This window comes from Osmerus mordax, chromosome 23 (assembly GCF_038355195.1).
Source record: "Osmerus mordax isolate fOsmMor3 chromosome 23, fOsmMor3.pri, whole genome shotgun sequence".
NCBI classification, from domain to species: domain Eukaryota; kingdom Metazoa; phylum Chordata; class Actinopteri; order Osmeriformes; family Osmeridae; genus Osmerus; species Osmerus mordax.
Genome location: NC_090072.1, coordinates 3940527 through 3961013, shown reverse-complemented (window position 1 = coordinate 3961013; position 20487 = coordinate 3940527). Strand labels below are relative to the sequence as shown.

At 45.1% G+C, this 20487-nt stretch overlaps 1 protein-coding gene and 1 long non-coding RNA gene across 2 annotated transcripts in view; both read right to left on the bottom strand.

Moving 5' to 3' along the window:
- Window positions 1-3279: 3279 nt before the first annotated feature.
- LOC136967935 (uncharacterized) lies at window positions 3280-5054 on the bottom strand. Its single transcript, XR_010879549.1, has 3 exons — window positions 4993-5054; window positions 4108-4283; window positions 3280-3542 (listed from the first exon to the last, which is right to left on the bottom strand). It is a non-coding gene; the product is annotated as an uncharacterized lncRNA (long non-coding RNA).
- An 8709-nt stretch (window positions 5055-13763) lies between these two features.
- adam19a (ADAM metallopeptidase domain 19a) overlaps window positions 13764-20487 on the bottom strand; it is a gene marked incomplete in the record, with an annotated part of 39243 nt that continues 32519 nt past the window's right edge. Inside the window, 8 exon segments of the mRNA XM_067261297.1 lie at window positions 13764-13925; window positions 15117-15325; window positions 15836-16087; window positions 16592-16691; window positions 17720-17861; window positions 18201-18309; window positions 20050-20127; window positions 20275-20479. Coding sequence (XP_067117398.1) covers window positions 13874-13925; window positions 15117-15325; window positions 15836-16087; window positions 16592-16691; window positions 17720-17861; window positions 18201-18309; window positions 20050-20127; window positions 20275-20479 — 1147 coding nt within the window.

Sequence of the window (20487 nt, the reverse complement as noted above, 5' to 3'; positions counted from 1 at the left end):
ATGTAAACCGAATGGAAAGACTGTTGTATTTTGTAATATTTATACGATGCCTATGTATTTAATAAGACGACAAATTAGTTTATATAAGACAAATCTATATGTAAAGGTTTTTCCCCCCGTTGTAAAGAAATTATTAAAAAAAAGCAACATTGAACATGTTCAGTGTCCACGCCTGTCTTTTATGTCTGCTTTTCCTGCGACGTACGTTATCAATGGTTGTTCCCAAGCCCTGCTTCTCGACCCCTCAGCCCCTCAGCCTTGGGACAACTCGCTGTACCTCCGAGCCGATGGCCAACAGACACACATGCCCACACTGTGGTCTGACTGAGGGGGTGTGGGGTTGAGAAACACTGTGTGGATCCAAAGAGCTTCTCACTATGCCTTCTGCTCTGCGCTTGAAACTTTGTGTCCCTCCAGTACCACGTTCTCCACAGTGACGGCTGTTCCTCCTGGGAGAAGGTGAGTTTGTACACCGTGGGGACCTGCTAAGGTGACTGACCTGGAGGCACCCTGCATGCTTACGTTGGTGCTAAACAAAACCTCTTTCTTCCCTTCTTTTACGCATGTCCTCTCCTCCCACAACGCATGGGGTCACGCATAGACGTTTTAGTATTGTGTAGAAGTACAGCTGCACCAAGTACAGCACTGTATATATTTCAGTATGTGCTTATATTCTGAAGTCCCTGACTTGCACAGGGATATAAAGGGTTGCATGCTCACATCACTAAACGTATAGCAGCATGAGTGTGTCTACTTACATTTGCCCTTATGAGTCTGTGTTTCTCACATGCTCTTAACTTCCCCCCTCCCCCACCAGGATAAGCTGTGTTCCCCCCAGCTGATCCTGGAGGAGGAGGGTTTGACTCGGATAGCCCAAACCGTCCAGGCCCTGGTGGAGCTCCCTGTGTCAGGACCCCGCCGCTCCTCCCGCCAGGAGACCACAGGGCTGACCCAACCACAGCCTGATCAAAACCCAACCACAGCCTGATCAAAACCCAACCACAACCCTATAGAAATCCATTTTCTAGAAACAGAGTTATCCAGGCAGCACCCAGTAGTGTTTTTATTTCCATGTATTGTTAAGTCGTTTTTATGGTATTGTTCGGGTAACTGTTACTTTTTATAGCATCCGATGTGAAGGTGTATGTACAGTGACTGTACAATCCATAGGCCTACAGCGATATTGACAGTGTCATTGAAACAGTGAGCTTCCATATAAAAACAAAAACATGACATTTCAACAACTGCTTTTTGTGAAATTACATTTGCACTAGTATCTTTGCAACATTTGTCAATTGCAGCAATCAAGCCAACTACAATATCTGTATTTGTTATTCTTACTAGTGAAAAAATTTATTATTCATATATCTATACTTAAATAGATGTAAATTAGGGGTGGGAGAAAAAAAATCGATTCACATATGAATCGATTCAGTCTTCTAGCGGTTCACAAATGTCAAGCATGTAAGCATTTATTGAACCGAAATTGGATTAAAAATGGAAAAAATCGTTAATCAATTTATTGAATCGTGAGATTCCAAAAGATTCCCACCCCTAATAGACGGTAAACTGTACATTTCTGTTTAATATTTAATCGTGTTGCAGAAATAAATGCGTCTATTCAAGAAAAGTCTACTTATCGTCACTGTATTTCGTGAACGAGTTATTAGAAATCCTTCAGCAAACTTTCACTTGTTTTGTAAGTATGATTATAAGGCAGAGTATTTGCTTTTTAACTTGGCATTGGCAGAAACTAAACGTACATTGTCCTTTGGCATTTAGTAGTGTCACAAAGGCAATTACACTGTCTTTGCAGGAACCCTCTGTGGCTCATTGGATAAGCATGTGTACCATCGAGTCTCCTGCCAAACACAGTACCCCACTACCCCTGGTTCAACTCTCGCTCAAACCAATTGATAATTCATTTAACTGATAACATATATTACTTAACTGATATTACACCCCAACTGCAGTCAGAAAACCAGAAGAAAGCAGGGCTCCCCTGTTAACTCACTGGGTTAGTGTGCATGCTCTGCACACTAACCCCGTACCGCAACAGCCTGGGTTCAAATCCAGCCTTCACCCTTTTTCGTTTCCTGCTAATCACATCAGCCTACAAAGCAGATATTATGAATATTAAATGTTATAATACATCACATTCAAGTATTTTACATATTTCCATTTGTATATAAGCTAAGCCTCCTGCCAATAAAACAACAGAGACCGAACCAGTCCATAGATTAGTTCCTGTTCAATAAAGGCCATTTAAAGACCATTTCCATGGAACAATTTTCTCCATATTTCAGAGGCAGTCTGAGTGGGTGCCAGGCATCCTCAGGTTACCTTTCTCTCACATTTCCCCTCTGATGAGACTCAACAGAAAAAGAGGCCAGTTCCACTGTATTAATCAGCCCTGACTTTAATCAAGAACCAATTACCACCGGCGCCTAATTGACTATCACGGTAATTGCTGCGCCACACTCCAATTGCAGACAGGCCCGCCACCTTATCAACTAACGACACGCACCCCGAGGTGATGAGCACATGCGGATGACCACACACACGCACTGAGAAAGGCCAGCATGCATTGAGGACAAGCTATACAAATCTTCATTTGGCGAGGATCTCATACATGGTCTAATGGCCATACAAGAGCTCACACGTGCACATATTTATGATTAAACACGCTCACACACACACACACTTGCAGAGCAGATATGTCCGGGTCTATTCCCCTCACGTCGGGGCGTGAGCCCCCACCCCCTGGTGAGCCCCCCCAGGCCCCTCTCTAATGTGGCTTGAAGTCAAGGTTCTGTCTGACATTTATAAGCTATAATTGAAGCCCCAAAGGAACCTTGCCAATCCCCCCCCCCCCCCTCACACTTTGCAGTCATGGAAACAGGCTGATTTGCTGATATCAAGGCGGTCGCCTGTTTGGCTTGCAAGGCGCTTGGTCAAGTAAAGGGAGCACTCCATAGTTCGGGTGATATGAATAACGATAACGTTGCTCTTTAATGGTTGCTACGGCGGGCCTGTTTGAGGGAGGCTGGGGCGGGAAACACGTTTTTCCAACTCCTCAGTGTTTTGGAAGGTTAAGAGGTAAGTGGAGGGATATACAGAAACCTATGACTTAAGGTCAGTATTCACATACGATATGACAGAACTATGAAAAAGATTAGGTGACACTGCATATCTCAAGTGCAAAATCATTTTTATTCCATAACCTACTATTATTATTATTTACTATACTTCAATTAGAATTAGTTAGCAAAAGCGGATTATCTTCTTTATCTCAGTGTTCTATAAATAATTTCAAACATTTTGTCTGGGCTTGGTCTGGAAAATGATGTCAGTGATTATACCTTACATCCTTGTGTGTGTGTGCGTGGCCTGGGGAGTGCGTGTGTAGTAGGGATGAACCCTTGCGTTGGCCTGACGGGCGTGGTGCCTCCATGTCATGTCCTTAGGTTCCCCTGCCCATTGAACCGGTGGAGCGTAGGACCTGGGGGTGCGGGGGTTGAAGGGAGGCTGTCCACCAAAATCTAGAGCAGGGACCAGAGTGTGGATGGGTGTTACACACTGTACTTGACATCTGCTAGCATCACAGTTCCTATGATTTATTTTCATAGGGCTATGTAGCCCTTACTCCTCAGTTTCGAGACACAAGGGGTAGGGGTAAACTAAGGGCTAGGGGTAAGGGGTAGGGGTAAACTAAGGGCTAGGGGTAAGGGGTAGGGGTAAACTAAGGGCTAGGGGTAAGGGTAAACTAAGGGCTAGGGGTAAGGGGTAGGGGTAAACTAAGGGCTAGGGGTAAGGGCTAGGGGTAAACTAAGGGCTAGGGGTAAACTAAGGGCTAGGGGTAAACTAAGGGCTAGGGGTAAGGGGTAAACTAAGGCCTAGGGGTAAGGCAAGAGTATTGGGATTCAGCCTTAAAGTGCATTATTGGTCCTGTTGCGGGTGTGCTTGTGAGTAAGTGCACATTTAAGTGAACACATCTCCATATTGATTCGCTCCTGTGCTCCCTCAAATACACATACTGTGCTCTTACCCCACCCACCACCACCCACAGGCAGACAAACAGGCAGACAAACAGGCAGACACGCCCACCGTTAACGTTCTGGTGCCCTGGATAGCCGGTGAACCGATGAGGCTGGTGAATGTCATTGTGGGGGGAGCACGGGGCCGATGGAAGTGGTTGTGGTAACGTGGGCCAAGACCATTGTCATTGGACCACTCCTGCTCTCTGTAGAAGTGGGCGGGTCCTTCCTGTAGCATAGGTGGTGCTGAGGACAGAGGAAGACAAGCAACATCTCTAAATGTACGCGCTTTTGAGTTATTTTTTATTTGAACTGTTGGGCAAGAATGTGACCTATTTGACCGACTCAGATTTCACGGTCAAGGTAAACGGGCAGCATGTGTGTGGGACAAACGGTTCGAAAAAACGACGTATCATACACATGGAAACAAATCTACACATTTTACATATCCACCTCACAGACACCCTACATGAAGATTTCTGTTCTTCTGTATGCAATCTAATAATTTGATTGTTTCATGCATTTTACTGTCAGACATCAGAAATATATATCCCTGTGCACTGCACAACGAATATGTAGATTACTCCCTCAATCCCTGGTTAGGGTTGAAGGAGGTGTCGAAAGATGGGCACCGGGCAGACGTATCGACTAAATGCAGCTGCGTCTGCTATTAGCATGCTAATTCAAGACCGTTTTCAGGAGCTCTAAGAAGATGGTGAATCAGATGTTGATCCTGGTTTGTGGTGTATTCTGCTGCTAGGCTAGCCGTGGTATGTGAATGAGGGGGTGATTGCTTCTGTACACTCAAGCAATCACCAAATGGTTAGAGTGATTGCGGGTGCTTCTTTAAAAAAAAAATATATATATATATATATTTATTTTTTTTAACACTCAAAGATGGAAATTTGTGGTTTAGGAGAAAGAAACGGTGTGAAATTAGGCTAATTATCTGTACCTTCGTAGCGGTGAGGTGCCGTCTGTGGAGAGGGGTATTGGCTCACCCCGCATGAACGAGGGGCCCTCATTCTGAGTCCATCCACAGGGAAACAACAGGAGGGATCCCCTTCTACAGGCACACACAGGACAAGCAGTCAATCACCAACTGTTGATTGCAAGCATGAGAAACAAGGCTATCCCAGAGGAAAATGTTATTGCTCAAAGGTTGCTATTCTACAGCTCAGGAGACAAAACTGTGACTCAGTTCAGCCTCGTTTTAATTTCCATTTTGTCTGAAACGTTTCTCAAGTGTTGCTCCTAAAATTCACTAGGAGCAATAGGTTAGACAGAGCAACATAAGCAGGAGTCATAGTTGAGACTTGATGGAAATAACTTGCTCAGTCTCATTAATGGATCATTTTGTGCTCATTAGGAAAGAAAATTTGCAGTACCAGAGCTAATATTGAGCAATATATGAGTCATATATATTTAGATATCTATAAATAAAATAAATAAAAAAATCAAGGAAACTTTTAACAAATGCTTAAACAAAGGGACCCTTTATTTAATGTTAAACAAAAATGATCGCTTTGACAGAAAGGTCAATCTCTGTAGGAATCCTTATGTACAGTATATCTGAGCAAAAACATAACTTTTAGTGGACGCTGAACATTAACAGAAGAAAAATCTTAACTTAACATATAAAGAATGTATATCTGTATTTTCGACCCTCAGACGGCATTTGTTGATGAAGGCTTTTTTGACCCTGGTCTTCTCCACAGGTGTCCATCCGTCGAGAGTTCCACAGCGCATGATGTAGGCTGCAAGAATAAAAGAAAGCACAAATTAAAGATAAATTCCCCTTGAGTACTGCAACTATGGTGTGGAAAATCCTGACTTAATTGTTACCAGGGAAATAGTCAATGTCCAGTTTTTGCCCTGATCACACACAAAACACCCCCTCCTTTTAGGGCTCAACAACTAATCACATTTGCAATAATATTGCGATATGTTAAAACATGGCAATGGCTGCGATTTGGTCACGTGACTCGCGAGAGCAAAGCAGTCTACACTCCTCAGAGAAGGCCTCAACTTGGCATGCTAACGCTACGCTGTACCTTGACCTGATATACAATGGCCTCAGTCCCAAAAAAGGAAGAGTAAGTCAGCTGTGTGGGACTTTTTTTGGTTTAAAAAACCCCAGACAAAGCCGTTGCAGGGTGGAAGGTAATGTTTTCTCTCCTGTGTGTGTGTGTGTGTGTGTTTGAATGTCGGTCTGTATGTGTGTGAACAGGATTACGCAAAAACTACCAGCCCAATTTGTATGAAACTTGGTGAAGGGGTTTAGCATGGGCCAACATAATTCTGACCATGATTTGTCATTAGGCTCCTTAACGATCACTGCAAAAGAGCTGCAGTTCCTGTGCAGAGACAGGATAACCTAGCAGAACAACCATCTCTCCAGCTCTCCATTGCAGCCATAGCCCACCTGAGAGGTCACGACAGCTAGCCAGACTCGTTAGATCAGAGAGGTATATTAACATCGCATCGTTGGAGTATCGTAAATGTTGAGACTTCAGGACCCCGGGTTCTGGACTGGATGGAGTGCTACAGAGATGGCATTCTGTCAGAGTCTCCCATGTATGCACAGGAACACTGGAGCTATGTAAAAGTGTCCCTTTTTAATACAGGTTACTGTGCAACACTAGTTTATTACAATGTTAAAACTTCGCTATAAAAATACCACTCCAAGAACCAAAATAGTCGAAAACAGACAGAATACACCATCGTAATTATGAACTCATGATTACCAGGATCAGATTGCTTTTCACCGCCGTAGGTTTTGTGTTTGTAAATACATGCAAGTGACTGTCTGTGACAGAAAGAACCTCCATCAACGGTCTTGACAAACAGTCCACACAACAATAATGGCAATTGCAACTTCATGTAATACTCACCACAAAAACTTGAGCCCACGGTTACAGAGCTGATGCCAGGTGACAATGTAGAGTGTGAGAATGTAAATCTGCTGCAACAGAAAAACACTTGTATCATGCATGCAATTAATACATTATTCAAGTTATAGAGCAGGGTTTCTCATAAATGTATTTAGTGGAACGACGTTAGTCTCCACCCACTCTGAGGCGGCAACGTCACACAAAAACGTAATAACACCAGAAAACTATAGTTTTGACGATAGCACTGCCATGCAATGCCATGCACATACGCTAACTCAGGTGGCCCGCCAGTTTCATGTGGGCACCCCCACTTAAGTTAAGGGGGCTAACACACAAAAGTATTACACAAGTTCAGACAAACCTACTCGGTTCCCCGGTTTGACACAATAGTGTCTCTAGCATGTAAATTATAGCAAGCTAGTCTCATGTTGTGTCGCCTATCTAGATGGGGACGAAGGTTCGTAGCTATTGCCTTGCATGTGATAGCCAAAGGTAATCCTAATGCTAACATTAACTTATTTTTTCTTTTGAAAATTGTGAAAGTCAAACCCCAAATAATTTAAATACCAGGTATTGTTAGTCATGCATACTTACATAGTTGAGATGAGTGATGGCTGGAAACACATGGATGAATAAACGACAAAGTTCGTCCACTGAGTTGAGCCGTAGAGTGAGTGAGCGATGGCTGAACCAGAGCCTGTTTAAGTAATAATAATAATATTATTACTATCCATTACAAGCCAGAGAATGTTTATATTAATAATATAAACATTCTCTGGCTGAACCGTTGAGTGAGTGATTTGCGCGCAATGCGACAATTTGAAAGCTGATAGGCTACATTTACTTGATTGATTCACTTTATCACAACATGACCTAAATAATTTCATATAGGCCTACACTTTCTGCATTCTACACAATGCGATCACATCTTGCTAAAGAACATGAAACAATTGTGTAAAATACACAAATGATGCTTAGTTTAATCCAGTCCAGGCCAGTCTAATAGTTTTCAGTGTATATTTAACCAGCATTTTTTTGTGCTGGCGTAAAATTTCTATTTGAGGTACACACATGTTCTTGTTGACGATATCATTGTGATGTATTGTGAAAAAACAAAAAAGGGTAAAAAATGTTCTAACTGCATTCATCTGTAGTAAACAGTAATTTGCCGTTTAGGTTTTTTGTGTACTTTACCGCTGTTTTCACGGTAAAACAATGTAGTTTTTACAAAGAAATAATTAAAAAGTTAGCAAACTTCTTGAATTCACATTAATAGTACTTATCTGTTAATTCAACAGTTATTTCATGTTTTATAAGTAACAGTTTTTTACTGTTGCAACTTTACTGCCTTTCACCGTTAAAATTACAGATTTTCTTTACAGTGTGGTTATCATCCTCTCTACTAATTAGCTGTTTTCCATTTCTATTTGTCCTATTCAAGTGCGAAGTAATATTGATAGATTATTGATTTTGAAATATCCTGTGAAAAAATATTGTTAAATTTGCCTGGCCCAGAGGCATGGCCAGGTTCCACAAGATCAGACACTCAGACAGCAAACAAACACCACAAAACAGCATTGCAAAAACCAACCATCAGCATTGTAGGTAATGCTAATCAATAGTGCTGAGTCACAGGAAGATTACGTCAAATGATGAATCGACAACCTACACTATATTGCCAAAAGTATACACTCAGCTATCCAAATCATTGAATTCAGGTGCACAAAGCAAGGGCCATAAAGACATGGATGAGTGAGTTTGGAGTGGAAGAACTTGACTGGCCTGCACAGATTCCTGACCTCAACCCGACAGAACACCTTAAGGATGAAGTAGAGCGGAGCCTGCGAGCCAGGCCTTCTTGTCCAACATCTGTCTGACTTCACAAATGCACTTCTGGAAGAATGGTCAAATGCCCATAAACACACCCCTAAACCTTGTGGAAAGCCGTCCTGGAAGAGTTGAAGCTGCAAAGGGTGGGCCCGACATCATATTAAATCCTATGGTTTCAGAATGGGATGTCACTCAAGTTCACATGCGTGTGAAGGCGGACGAGCAAATACTTTTGGCAATATAGTGTACGATGACACGAAACAAATCGATGTAGGTTTTAATGAGTCAGCAAAGATCTATTGAAAAGGAGCAGATGGAAAAGCACTGCTCACACTTTCTATACCCCATGGCTAATCCACACATTCAATATTTATCCCCTTAGCTAGAGAATATTGTGGTGCAGAAACGAGTGGAGGGCATCTTATTTGATTCGCTCTTGATTTTCTCCAATCACGTCTTGCTAGCTGACTTATAAATCCCCCATCCCATCCCCTCCCCCCCACCCCCATCTTCACCCCCACCCCCATCTCCACCTGGTTGTGTGATTCCATTCACTCCCTCTACATAATGAATCACTTTCATCTCTCCTTCTCCCTTACTGTCAGAGAGAGGAAGACCAAACTGTAATCAAGTCCAATAGAAACTAGTGGTGGCTGTGGAAAGATCTGCAAGGACAGCAAATGCAGTCAAATAAGCTGAGCTACATCTACGAAAGGAAGAAAAACTTATTTCATCATGGAAATCAAACATTCACGAGAAAACTTTAAAGACAGTGACTGACTAACTTTCGCAAAGATCTGTTGAGCTTAGATCTGTAGACTTCTGGAGTCTGCAGTCAGACCTTCCCTCTTGTCCTTTTTGATTCTCACTCACTCACATCAAAAAGGATTAAACAGACCGGCAGAGCAGAGCTGAACAGAGTTCAGTAGAAAAGGTATGTTCGGGTGAAGTGCGAAACACCTACCTGGAGATGTCCCAAATACAGGAGTTGACGAGGATGACATCAGTTTTGAGGCCGTGGCGGAGGTCTGACAGGATGCTCTGCAAGTACGGTGAGTAGATGCGTGTCAGGAAGTCAAATCTGACCAGATGGTGGTCCGACCGGTACTGGCGCAACTCCCGGTATTCTGTCCCGTTGGTCGTAGGGCCATTGCTCCCCCCCCCTCCACCAAGCGATCTTGCTCAAAACATACCTCTCCCCTTGGCCACCAAGACAGAGAAAACTGGGAATGGGAGAAAGGTTGAACAGAGGAAAGGGTGACTCAATATTATCACCTTCCTAGTATCCTTCCACATTGTGTGTGTCGTGTCGTCGTCGTCCCCCCCCCCCCCCCCCTCCACAACCATCCATCACTACAAAAATGTTGCAGTCACTCGGAACTTGTTAAAGGGCCTACCTTGGACTTCAGCTGTGCAGCTGGGGTCAGGTACTTGTCCTTTTGAAGCAGCAAGATAAGGTCTTTGTACATCGAGCGTTGCACTGGAACATCCACCCACGTGACCATGCACACAAAACGTTAGCCTTGAGGATACATCCTGATTAGAAAAATCAATGCTTACATGTTTACTGGCTGAGTGCATACAATATGTTGGGATGTAGTTGCCTTTGAACAGCAATAAAGCCACATCGAGGATCCTGTCATCATACGACCTCTTCGTGAATAATGCCACTTATCATCGAACCTACTCACCTGAGCCACCAAGGACATCCACAAACTTATTGTGCCGAAGTTGGATGGTCTGTCTGTGCGTCACATTTTTCATGGCTTTGATTAAGGTCTGCTTATAGTTATAAGATGGGGGGGTCGAGAAAACAATGCGATTTGCTTCTAGAAGTTCTAGCTGAGCGCGTCTCACTTCCGCTAGCCTGTCTACATCATTAGCTACCATGTGGACAAACAAAGAAGCTTGTGCTCTAAAATCTGCTTATAGCAGCAGGTTGGGGTGGGGGGGGGGGGGGGGCAAGGGAGAAATAGCTTCTAAAAGAAGCTTTCTACTACAAGTTCTAGCTGAGCGTGTCTCACTTCCGCTTGCCCTACATCATTAGCTACCACGTGGTCAAACAAAGAAGCTTGTTCTCTAGCTAATTACGCAGCTGATGGCATTTAACCTAACTATCGTGTGAAATAGCAAATTCGCAGATCATTGCCATTTAAATTTGAAATATTGAATGATTTACCTACAACTTATCTAAACATTTGGGCGATGTAGCCTATGCGAGTTTCCCACCCAAGCATATTACTTGCAAAATTTCATTTAGTACTGCAGATGACCTAGCTAGCATAAGCTTCACGTATTTGTTACTACCACTAGAGGCCACTGGCACTTAACAGTACCCGACAAACAGTTGGCTAATAGGCCAGGTTCATAAGCATTTCGACTTGAGACTCCAAACCCAGAGCCAGGGAGAAATGTCTCTATGGCTGGCTCTGTCCAAACCACCGCAAAAAACCACACCAGTCTAAAATTGTTGATAAATTATTAACCTCACTGCAATGGAACATTGAAGGTGATGCAGTCGAATAGAAATGAGAAAAATAAATGGGGCCCCAGAGCTGTTTTCCTGCTACAGCTGATTCAACTATATATCCCATTATGATTGAACCTGCCATATATTTACAGTAGACCAATGGTGGGGAAAAAAACAACCTCTACCGCGCCCAATAGTTACTTTCAATGATGAGTGATGATTCAACCCAAACTTCTAATCATCTGTAACAGGCCACCTGTAGTGTCCACTGTCTGTATCAGTCTCCCTGTGGAGAGGATGGCTGGAGAAAATAGACTACATTACGAATTTATACACCTCCATGTGGTCAACGTCGGGGTGAAAGAGGTGGGGGCTATGATTTATAGACAGCCTCCGTGGAAAACCAGAGTGCATTTCATTTAGATCACGTCACGCGTCCGGCGCAGAGTCCACCCCGCGGGATTGTTTGGGCGCTACACGTCCTGGTAATGGGCTCGGAAAACGTCTGCATCGATATATCTCCCCGCAAGGCCGTTCTTCCTCCTCTGTCCGTTAACGCCGCCACTCCAGCCGCTCTCAGGGACACCTCTCCAAATACATTACTCACTAGAGATAAGTGTACCCGGTTTGCAGATATCTAATTTTCATTCCGACCAGAGTCCATTGCCGGGGCCGAGTAGACTACAAAAGGATTTTCTTCCGGACCGGGCTAAGAGTAACATTTATAGACAACATTTATACAACTTCGTCTCAATCTATCTCCCTCCCTTTCACATAGGCTACGTACACACAAACTGCATACTATACCTGACTGTCATAACCTAGGTCCAATTATTGAACTCCATAGTCGGAGAGTAGCCTTTTACTGAAGTGATCCAAGTGAAGGTCAGGAGTCAAAAAGGTGTTCCTACTCTCAATGAACAGGCTAAACCATCTTTTAGTAGGCTATACTACAGTAACAGTTAGTAGGCTATAGTAAACTGCAGGGCACATGGGTAAAGAATTGTGAACAAAGTCCCCTGTAGCCCAATCATAGTATAATATCCAGTATTTTAATAAGAGTTTTGTGAAGTGTTGTGAGAAGGCAGAGAATGTTCTTTTGGGATAATTACAACACGGTAGAAAGTGGAACTTAGCCAACGTCTCAACTCGGCAGCCCCCAGGACAAACACATTGGTTTATATTAACCTAATGAAAAACCATTTCCCCTCATTATGAGCTTGAACAATTCTTGGATTTGTGCTTTGAAGGACCACATATAAGAAATACAACAGGTTGCCTAGGGAGGGGCCACATGGTGCCTCACTAGGTAGTGCACTGCAGGGGCCCTGGTTTGATTCCAGACGGGTCATTTCCCGCATGCTCTCCCCTCTCTCTATCCCCTACCTATGTGTCTCTTATCTTAATAAAGCAGTAATGCCAAAAAATACACCATGAAATAGGTTGCCTGGGACGCCGTGTACTTAAATATTTCATAAAGATGCTTCAAATCTGCATACAAGATTTTCCTATTAAAAAGACGGTAGCCTTGGAGATAAATGTCGTTGAAGATTGAATGTAGTGGAAAATCTGATCCTATTCATTTTACTGTTGTGTGCTTGCATTTAATATGATACAATATCAGATGCCTTTGGAGTATTCAACCCTGTATCTTTTCCCACAGTGGCGAAAATGTCTTTATACATACCATATAGGCTCAAATGAAAGATGTAAGCTGTTAGCTCTCTGTATGTTTTAGTAAGATGGAAATGTACAAGAACCACAAGGCAGTTGAGTAAAATGTGTGTTTTTTATGTAACAATTTAAAAGTCGTACACACGGCAAGAAACATTCAAATCAAATGAACACGAAGACCCAGGGGTGCATTCAGGATTCAGCGTTGACTAAGCGCTCTACATTGTAAACAGCTTTGAAGAAAATGTTTTTAACACGGATTTCAGATTACTACCTGCGATGGTGCCTTTTCTTTAGAGATTAAAACTTGTTAATCTATCACTCTGTGCAAAAGTAAACATACCATATTTAAAACGTAAAACGTTTTAAGTAATTCAACGTATCGCATTCATACTGTCATACATAATTAAAAAAATCTTTGAAACATTTAATCTCATTCTGAACACACCCCTGGGTTGATGAGACCTCTTTGGCACATGACATAAACTTTTCAAATAAAATAAAAATTAATAAAAAAAACAACAATAATAAAGAAAAATGCTAGCGTTCTATAAACAGCGTGCGTAAACAAGATTGACAAACAATAAAAACTCAAATCAAGATTTTGGCAAAGTGACCCCCCCCCGCCCCGCCCCCCAGCTATGCTGTAACATTTGATTCAGTCTGCAAATCCATGTCGTGCATAACCTCGTCATGACCGGATCGCACTCTGGATGGGGTCGAGGTTGTTTGTTTCAAGACGGACAGGGCTGACCCCCGGTTGGTTGTAGGACAGAGGTATGCGTTACCCCAACCACCCCCTTACACCCACCACCACCTCTCCTTCTGTTCCCCTCCACCTCCCCTCATACCAGCCTCTCCATCAGGGTCTCTCTTTAGTGCAAATAGGCTGACTGATGCGCTGCTGCCGCCTGATAGGCTGACGGGACACTGCTGGTGCCTCTTCATTGGCTGAGACTCCCCCGGGGTCATTTTCGGAAAGGTGACGAGGCTGTGTTTGGTTTCACTCCAGGGACTGGTCTGTGAACAGACAGGGAGGGAGGAAAAATGTGTGTGAAGACAAGGGAGGGAGAGAGAGAGAGAGAGAGAGAGGGGGAGAGAGAGAGAGGAAGAGAGAGTGAGAAAGAGAGGGAGAGAGAGAGAGAAAGAGGGAAAGAGAGAGAGAGAGAGAGGGGAGCGAGACGTTGTTTATGACACGCAGTATGAACCAAACTATTAACAGGTAATGAGAAGCAGTGCATAACAGATCGATAATGGTCTACATTTACAGTAGTGTCCCCCTGGGAGGATAGATGAAGGGACACAGAGAGAGAGAGAGAGAGAAGGAGGGATACAGTAAGAGATGGATCCAAACTTCCCAAACTGATAAAAAAAAAACATTGGTCAACAACCAAACCCAGGGTGCATCGCAACTACCTCCATCATAAACGTCCAGACGGAAAAGTCAAACCGAGCGAGGCGCCGTTTCCTTTTATTTCCGAGAGAGGCAGGCCTCCTGCCACCTCATCACCGGTGCGTGGCCGGTTTTGTGAGCAGAACATCTGGGACGGCATGAAGCAAAAATTGATTGTCTAAGGCTGAGCTCAGAGACAGAGAGATCTGCGCTTGACAATGCCCATGCCGGCTTCAAAACCCTTCCTACCTGCCTGCGAGACATGCTGCTTATCTCGCCCGACCTAAGCTCTGAGAGACGAAGCTACACACACACACACACGCGCACACACACACATCGACACACACACGAACACACACACCCCAATTCATCCAACCAACGTACTCTCCTGGCTGTGACAGCTTTGCAAGCTGAGTCGAAAACAGAGTGAGGCAGCGAGATGGAGATATAGGAATCAGGGGAGGCTATATTTTTCAGTACTTACAACCCCTTCAACTTTTATTATGAAAGACTCGTAAAGAACATTGAAAGTGAGGGGGATTGGGTTGGAAAAACAACTTTAACAATGGTTACTTTATGAGCCTGAGTTTTCGTATTGCTTATTCTAGATGGTATCAGGAAGGACAATGTTGGACTTGGGAGGTCAATTGAAAACCAAAACAGCAACGTTTGGGAATTTGGGGATTTTATTTCACTGGGAAAAATAGTTGATTTAATAAAACCCTGACTACTGCTAGACACAATTATGCATATCAATCTGATAACCGCTCATGTAGCCTTCAGTGTGTGTGTGTGTGAGTTTATGTGTCAAGACCCACCTGAGTGCTTTGAGAGGGGGGATAGCCGTGACCTTGCCCACTGGCTTGGGTCCCACTGTGGGAGGCATCATCACTAGCAGCCCATTGGAGGGTTTGGCAAGCCCCGCCCCTCGTGCCGGGCTCATGGGCAGGACTCCTCGGGGGGGGCTGAGAGGGAGGGGCCTCTGAGGCGGGGAGGGAGAGTGTCTGGGCTGGAGCTCTGAAACCAGCTGGGAGAGAGAGAGAGAGTGAGAGAGAAATAGACATGCAGAGAAATGATAAGTAGAGAGAAACGGGAAAAGAGAATGTGTTAAAATGACAAAAAAGGAAATTAACCCCCCCCCCCCGCCACATCCAAATCCCCTGGTCTACTTGCAGACCAAGAACACAGGAACGCAAGCACACTGGCAGTGGAACCTCTTCACCCTCTCTTACAATACCATTCAAGACGCTACTAATCCCAGGGCTGCCACTGCTGGGTTTGGCTGTGTTGTTCTACATCTGCTACTCTGCGTAGCTCCTTACATTTGTCCCAGGGAGAAACTCATTTTCACCCACACACGCAGTGTGCAACATCACAGTCCCCAAGAAAACAAAACAAACAAATACACATTATGTACAGGATACTGCTTGTTCATCCGTCCCTGTTCCTCGTATTAAAATACACCGTGATACCATGGAGATGTACATTGTTTGAAAAGCTTGTGACTGATGCGAAGGCCGACACGTCCGGGACTCACCAGTGGCGAGCGTGTCGGGTTGAGGGGGAGCGGCTTCTTGGGCGGAGTCAGTTTCCGAGGCGTGGCGGGGGATTTGGGCGGGGCCGAGGGCGGCCTGCTGACGGGCAATGGCGGGCGGGGCACCTTGAAGTCCCGCGGCGTGCCGCGCGGCGAAGGGGCGGGCCTCAGGGGACGCACGATGTTGACCGGCTGCGTGCCGTTGGGGATGGGGCCGGGGCGGAGAGGGAGGAACTCTTTACTGGTGTGAGGGAGCTGAGGGAAGGAAGACACGGCCGAATGAAACGAAAGAGTCGGCTTGGTACTGAGGAGACGTGAGGCGCTGAGAGGAGGGAGGATAAGGAGAGAGGAGACAGAAAGAGTCGGCTTGGTACTGAGGAGACGTGAGGCGCTGAGAGGAGGGGAGGGAGGATAAGGAGAGAGGAGAGGAGACAGAAAGAGTCGGCTTGGTACTGAGGAGACGTGAGGCGCTGAGAGGAGGGGAGGGAGGATAAGGAGAGAGGAGAGGAGACAGAAAGAGTCGGCTTGGTACTGAGGAGACGTGAGGCGCTGAGAGGAGGAGGGGAGAGAGGATCAAGAGAGAGGAGAGGTGACAGAAAGCTATTACAGATGGTTAAGACTCCGCAGGAGAAGAAAAACTTAAGGTCATGCTGAGTTGTTAGTGGGCTTTCGTCCACCTGAGTTTGCAACGTCTGGAAGGCAAGATCAGACGTACAGGTCACCACACACACACACACACACACACACACACACACTCACCCCCTTGTGACTGTGAGGTTTGTTTGCTGGCCCGACCACCTTGAGGTGGAAGGCAGGGTTGAGATGTCCGTTCTTGCCCTTCTCGGCAGAGCTCTCCAGCCTGAGAGAGGTATGAATGGGAATGCATGAAAGAGTATTCGGTCTCGTCAAACAAAGAGACATCGACTAGACATAGCTCGCATCGGCTCAATATTTGAAGGCCGCCTTGGTATTTCAGACATATTTTTCATTGTGATGAAGTCACACGTCAGTTAAAGACCGTGTCCGCTGCCGACAGCACAATGCAGCCTGCTAAAACTTCTGGACACTTCCTTCTTTGAGAGGAGGAGATGCCGATAGTTTCTGGAAGGTTTAACTCGGCATGCACATTTGGAGAGCTACAGTCTCACAACACGTGTTTACGCACACACACTCAATATAAAATAAATGCTAAATGCTCCACACACACCCTTACAGCACTGAACTGCAACTTAACTCAAATTGTCAGCCCAAAAAAGAAAAGAAAAAAAGAAATCCAGTGCAGCTGGTACAGCTCAAAGCCCTTTAATCATCCAAACTCTTAACTAGTCCGTTTTTCCCTTTGTATTTAAATATTCCCCTAGATTTCTTCAGTCCTGTCCTTTCTTGGTCCAGCGTCTATTTTCGCCCCCCTTCCGTTTTCATTTAGAGGGTCAAGTGGCTATTCTGCCAAGGGCACCAGAGAATGAACTAGCTAACCGCCATTTTAGATGAGATCCAGCGTTTAGCCGAGTCTACCCAGTAAAACAACTTGGCTTGGTGTATTCACAGTAAAGCATGCTTTGCAGACAAGGCTATTTCCGAAGCTCTAACTTATTTTGGGTTATGACAGCCTTGCCTGTCTGTGTACAGTACACATCACTGATGTTAGGATAGAGCAGCAGGCTTTACAAGGGCATGTTGTTTACACCAATAACGGTGTGCCAAGGGCAGACTTGACCTCCCTCCCTTTCTCCCACCCTTCCAATTTACCCATTTACTGTCTTGCTTTCTTTCTTCATTACTTACTTCTCACATTAAGGATTCCCTCAGGCAAAGATTAAAAAAGAAGGATCCATTTGTGTTGGGAGCTGTACCACTGTATCAGGTCCACAAGGTTAGCATAGCTACCTGTTAGCCTTGTTCTTCTCCCTCTGGGAGAGCCACTTGTGGTACCAGGAGGACTTAATCTTGTAGCAGTAGAAAACCAATAGAACTCCAGGAAGCAGGACCAGGAAGGCAAACAGCAGACCCACCACCAAGCCCACCTGACCTGGGGACGGGAGAGAGGAGAGGAAGGGGGGGAAGGTGTTACGTTCATATACTTTTCATTTCTTTCAAGAGAGGAAGAGAGAATATTGGTCAAGACGGGCATTTCATTCAGGGAGTACTTAGATAAAGGATAACTAGCATTGTGCTAGTTCTGCTATCTATTACACAAAAGATATTCAGAAAGACAGGCTTGAAGGTGGATGAGTGAGTCAGAGAGTGAGTGAGACAGTGAGTGTGAGAGTGAGAACCTGCATGTGCACCTGTATGCCTGTGTGTGTACATACGTGTTTGCATGTGTGTGTACATGTGTGTGTGCATGCGTGTGTTAAGGTCGACTCACTGTCGTACTGGACAGGCCCACTGTCCACACTGCCTCCCAACCCTGGCTTTTCACAGAAGGGTGGAGCCCACCCACGACTACAGTGACAGTTTCCATTGCTGTTACACACCTGTGGAGGAGAACACACACACATGTTGTGTCAGTACCTGATTTCCTCCCAAGTTAAACTGAGATGTCTGGCTAAATGCCAAACAAATTAAAGTAGCTAAGTGCTTGTTTACAACCGGAACCAAGGTGCGGAAAATTCAGGATTTCTTTACTCTCTGGACCGACAGTGACATCCCGAAGTGAGAGATTTCTCACTTTCTTTAACCCAAAATTGCACGAAAGTGGCAAATCAAAGATCTAAGTGTTGAAACTAGTTTGACTCCCCATCAAACCCTTCTGCAAGTGATTAGCATTTTCCACCTGATTAGCATCTCCAGGCGCCGCGCATTTGTTGTTTTCCCCTTCGATTATAAGGAGAGAAATGTGTCCATGCCTCAATGACACTGAGATCTAAGGATCATATTAGTGAATATAATGGCTATTTACGCCTTATGAACATGCCATTAAAGAAGCAGAGTATCCATGAGGCCCTGATAGTGGCATAATGTGGTTTCTTTGCCTTCATTTGAACCTCTTTCTCTTCTCAATCTGGGAACTTTTGCCTGACAACGTGCTTTTTAAATATCTTTCATGCTTTTTTGTTGGGTCTGAAAACGGAGCTGCGCACGACGCCAGCAGAAACAACAGCTGCACGATGCTGCAGCTCAGGGCTGACATGGTACCAACCGGCTGTTTTTTGAAATTTGTTTACATCCGACAGCCGCTCGGGATATATTCATATTGATCCACGGGATCAATATGAATCCAATGATAATGCAAATGAAAAGTCGGAAAAAAGGGAGAGTGAGCGAGAGGGAAAAGGGAGGGTAGGGAGGAGAGGCACAACTTTGCTTTAAATAATCCTTCCTCAAAGCCATTTCCATTTGCTGGCCTTTCGGAGTGAGGGACAAACAAAGGAAGACAGATAATTTTAAACTGGGTGGAGGGAGAGGGGATTAAAAGGAGGGGTGTGTGTGTGTGTGTATATGGTTTGTCTGTGGGCTAAGAAGGGGTTGGGCAAGGGAGATTTGCAGTCCTAATCGAATGATACTGCCAAGCTAATGGAACAACCCCAACCCCCCCCCCCCCTTCTCTCTCTCCTTAACAAGGGTAAATAGTTTCTTTTTCTTTTTTTATGACGAAACGGAAGAAGGATTAAAAGCAGGGAAAACAAAGATTTGCATTCATACTCCACGCTCTTAACCTCGATGGTCGTAAGTCATTCCAAACATAACAGGTCGACAGGTTGTCAGAGGAGAGTGGGTCCGGGTTGGTGCCGATCGGGATGAATGAATCACTGCCCACTGTGGCCTCAAACCCGGTACCTAACTGCGCACACAAGACGGTGGATATGTATGTATTCATCTGTAATGATGACGACCATTGCCATCCTCCTCTGTCATGTAGGGGGACGGAGGCTGGAAGTCCGTCTACAATTCACTGAACTCCCATCTCTTTTTATCACCCTCTCTATCAGAACACGTGTTATCAAAGCAGACGGCCAAGCTTGTTTATGGCCCTCATAAACACAGATATGATCCTCTCGGTTTGCTTCTGCCTGTGTTTTACCTCGGCAATAAATAAACAGTCACTCCAGGAGCTGTGCTCGAGTCATCTGTTCTCTTTATTTGACAAGAGATGGGGTGACAATGCTGAATGCTCTACCTTCTGCCCAAGGACAGAAACTGACAATCCAACAGGAGCGAGAGGGAAGTAAGTGAGTTGCGGCTGACTGTCGGTGTGTGTATGTGTGTGTGCTTACCCCATGCCTGTGACAGCGAGCAATGCAGGTCTCCAGTTGTGTGAAGGAGGCATTTTGGCAGCGACGGTCTCGGCACACCTACGAGTACGGCAACACACACACACAGATTTAGTGCAGGGAAACGAAAAACACAACCAAAGTTGTGTGCATTCCGTCCTATGCACCGTGCGTGCACAACCAAGCATGTGGTGGGAAGGAACAGGTGTTGGGGGTCTCGCTTCTTGCCTTGCCCTCGTCACACTTGGTGCCGGTCATGACCAGGCCCGGGTCGGGGAGGTCCCCTTGGCCGTCCTGGGTGGTGTAGACGTAGGTGCCCCGGCACTTCACCTCCATGCCGTCCGTACGGATGGTGGTGTCGATGGACACGGCGTTGGTGCCCTTGGGCTTCTTGGCGGCACTTTGGCACTGGATCTTGCCGCACTTGGCATCGCTGTGGGC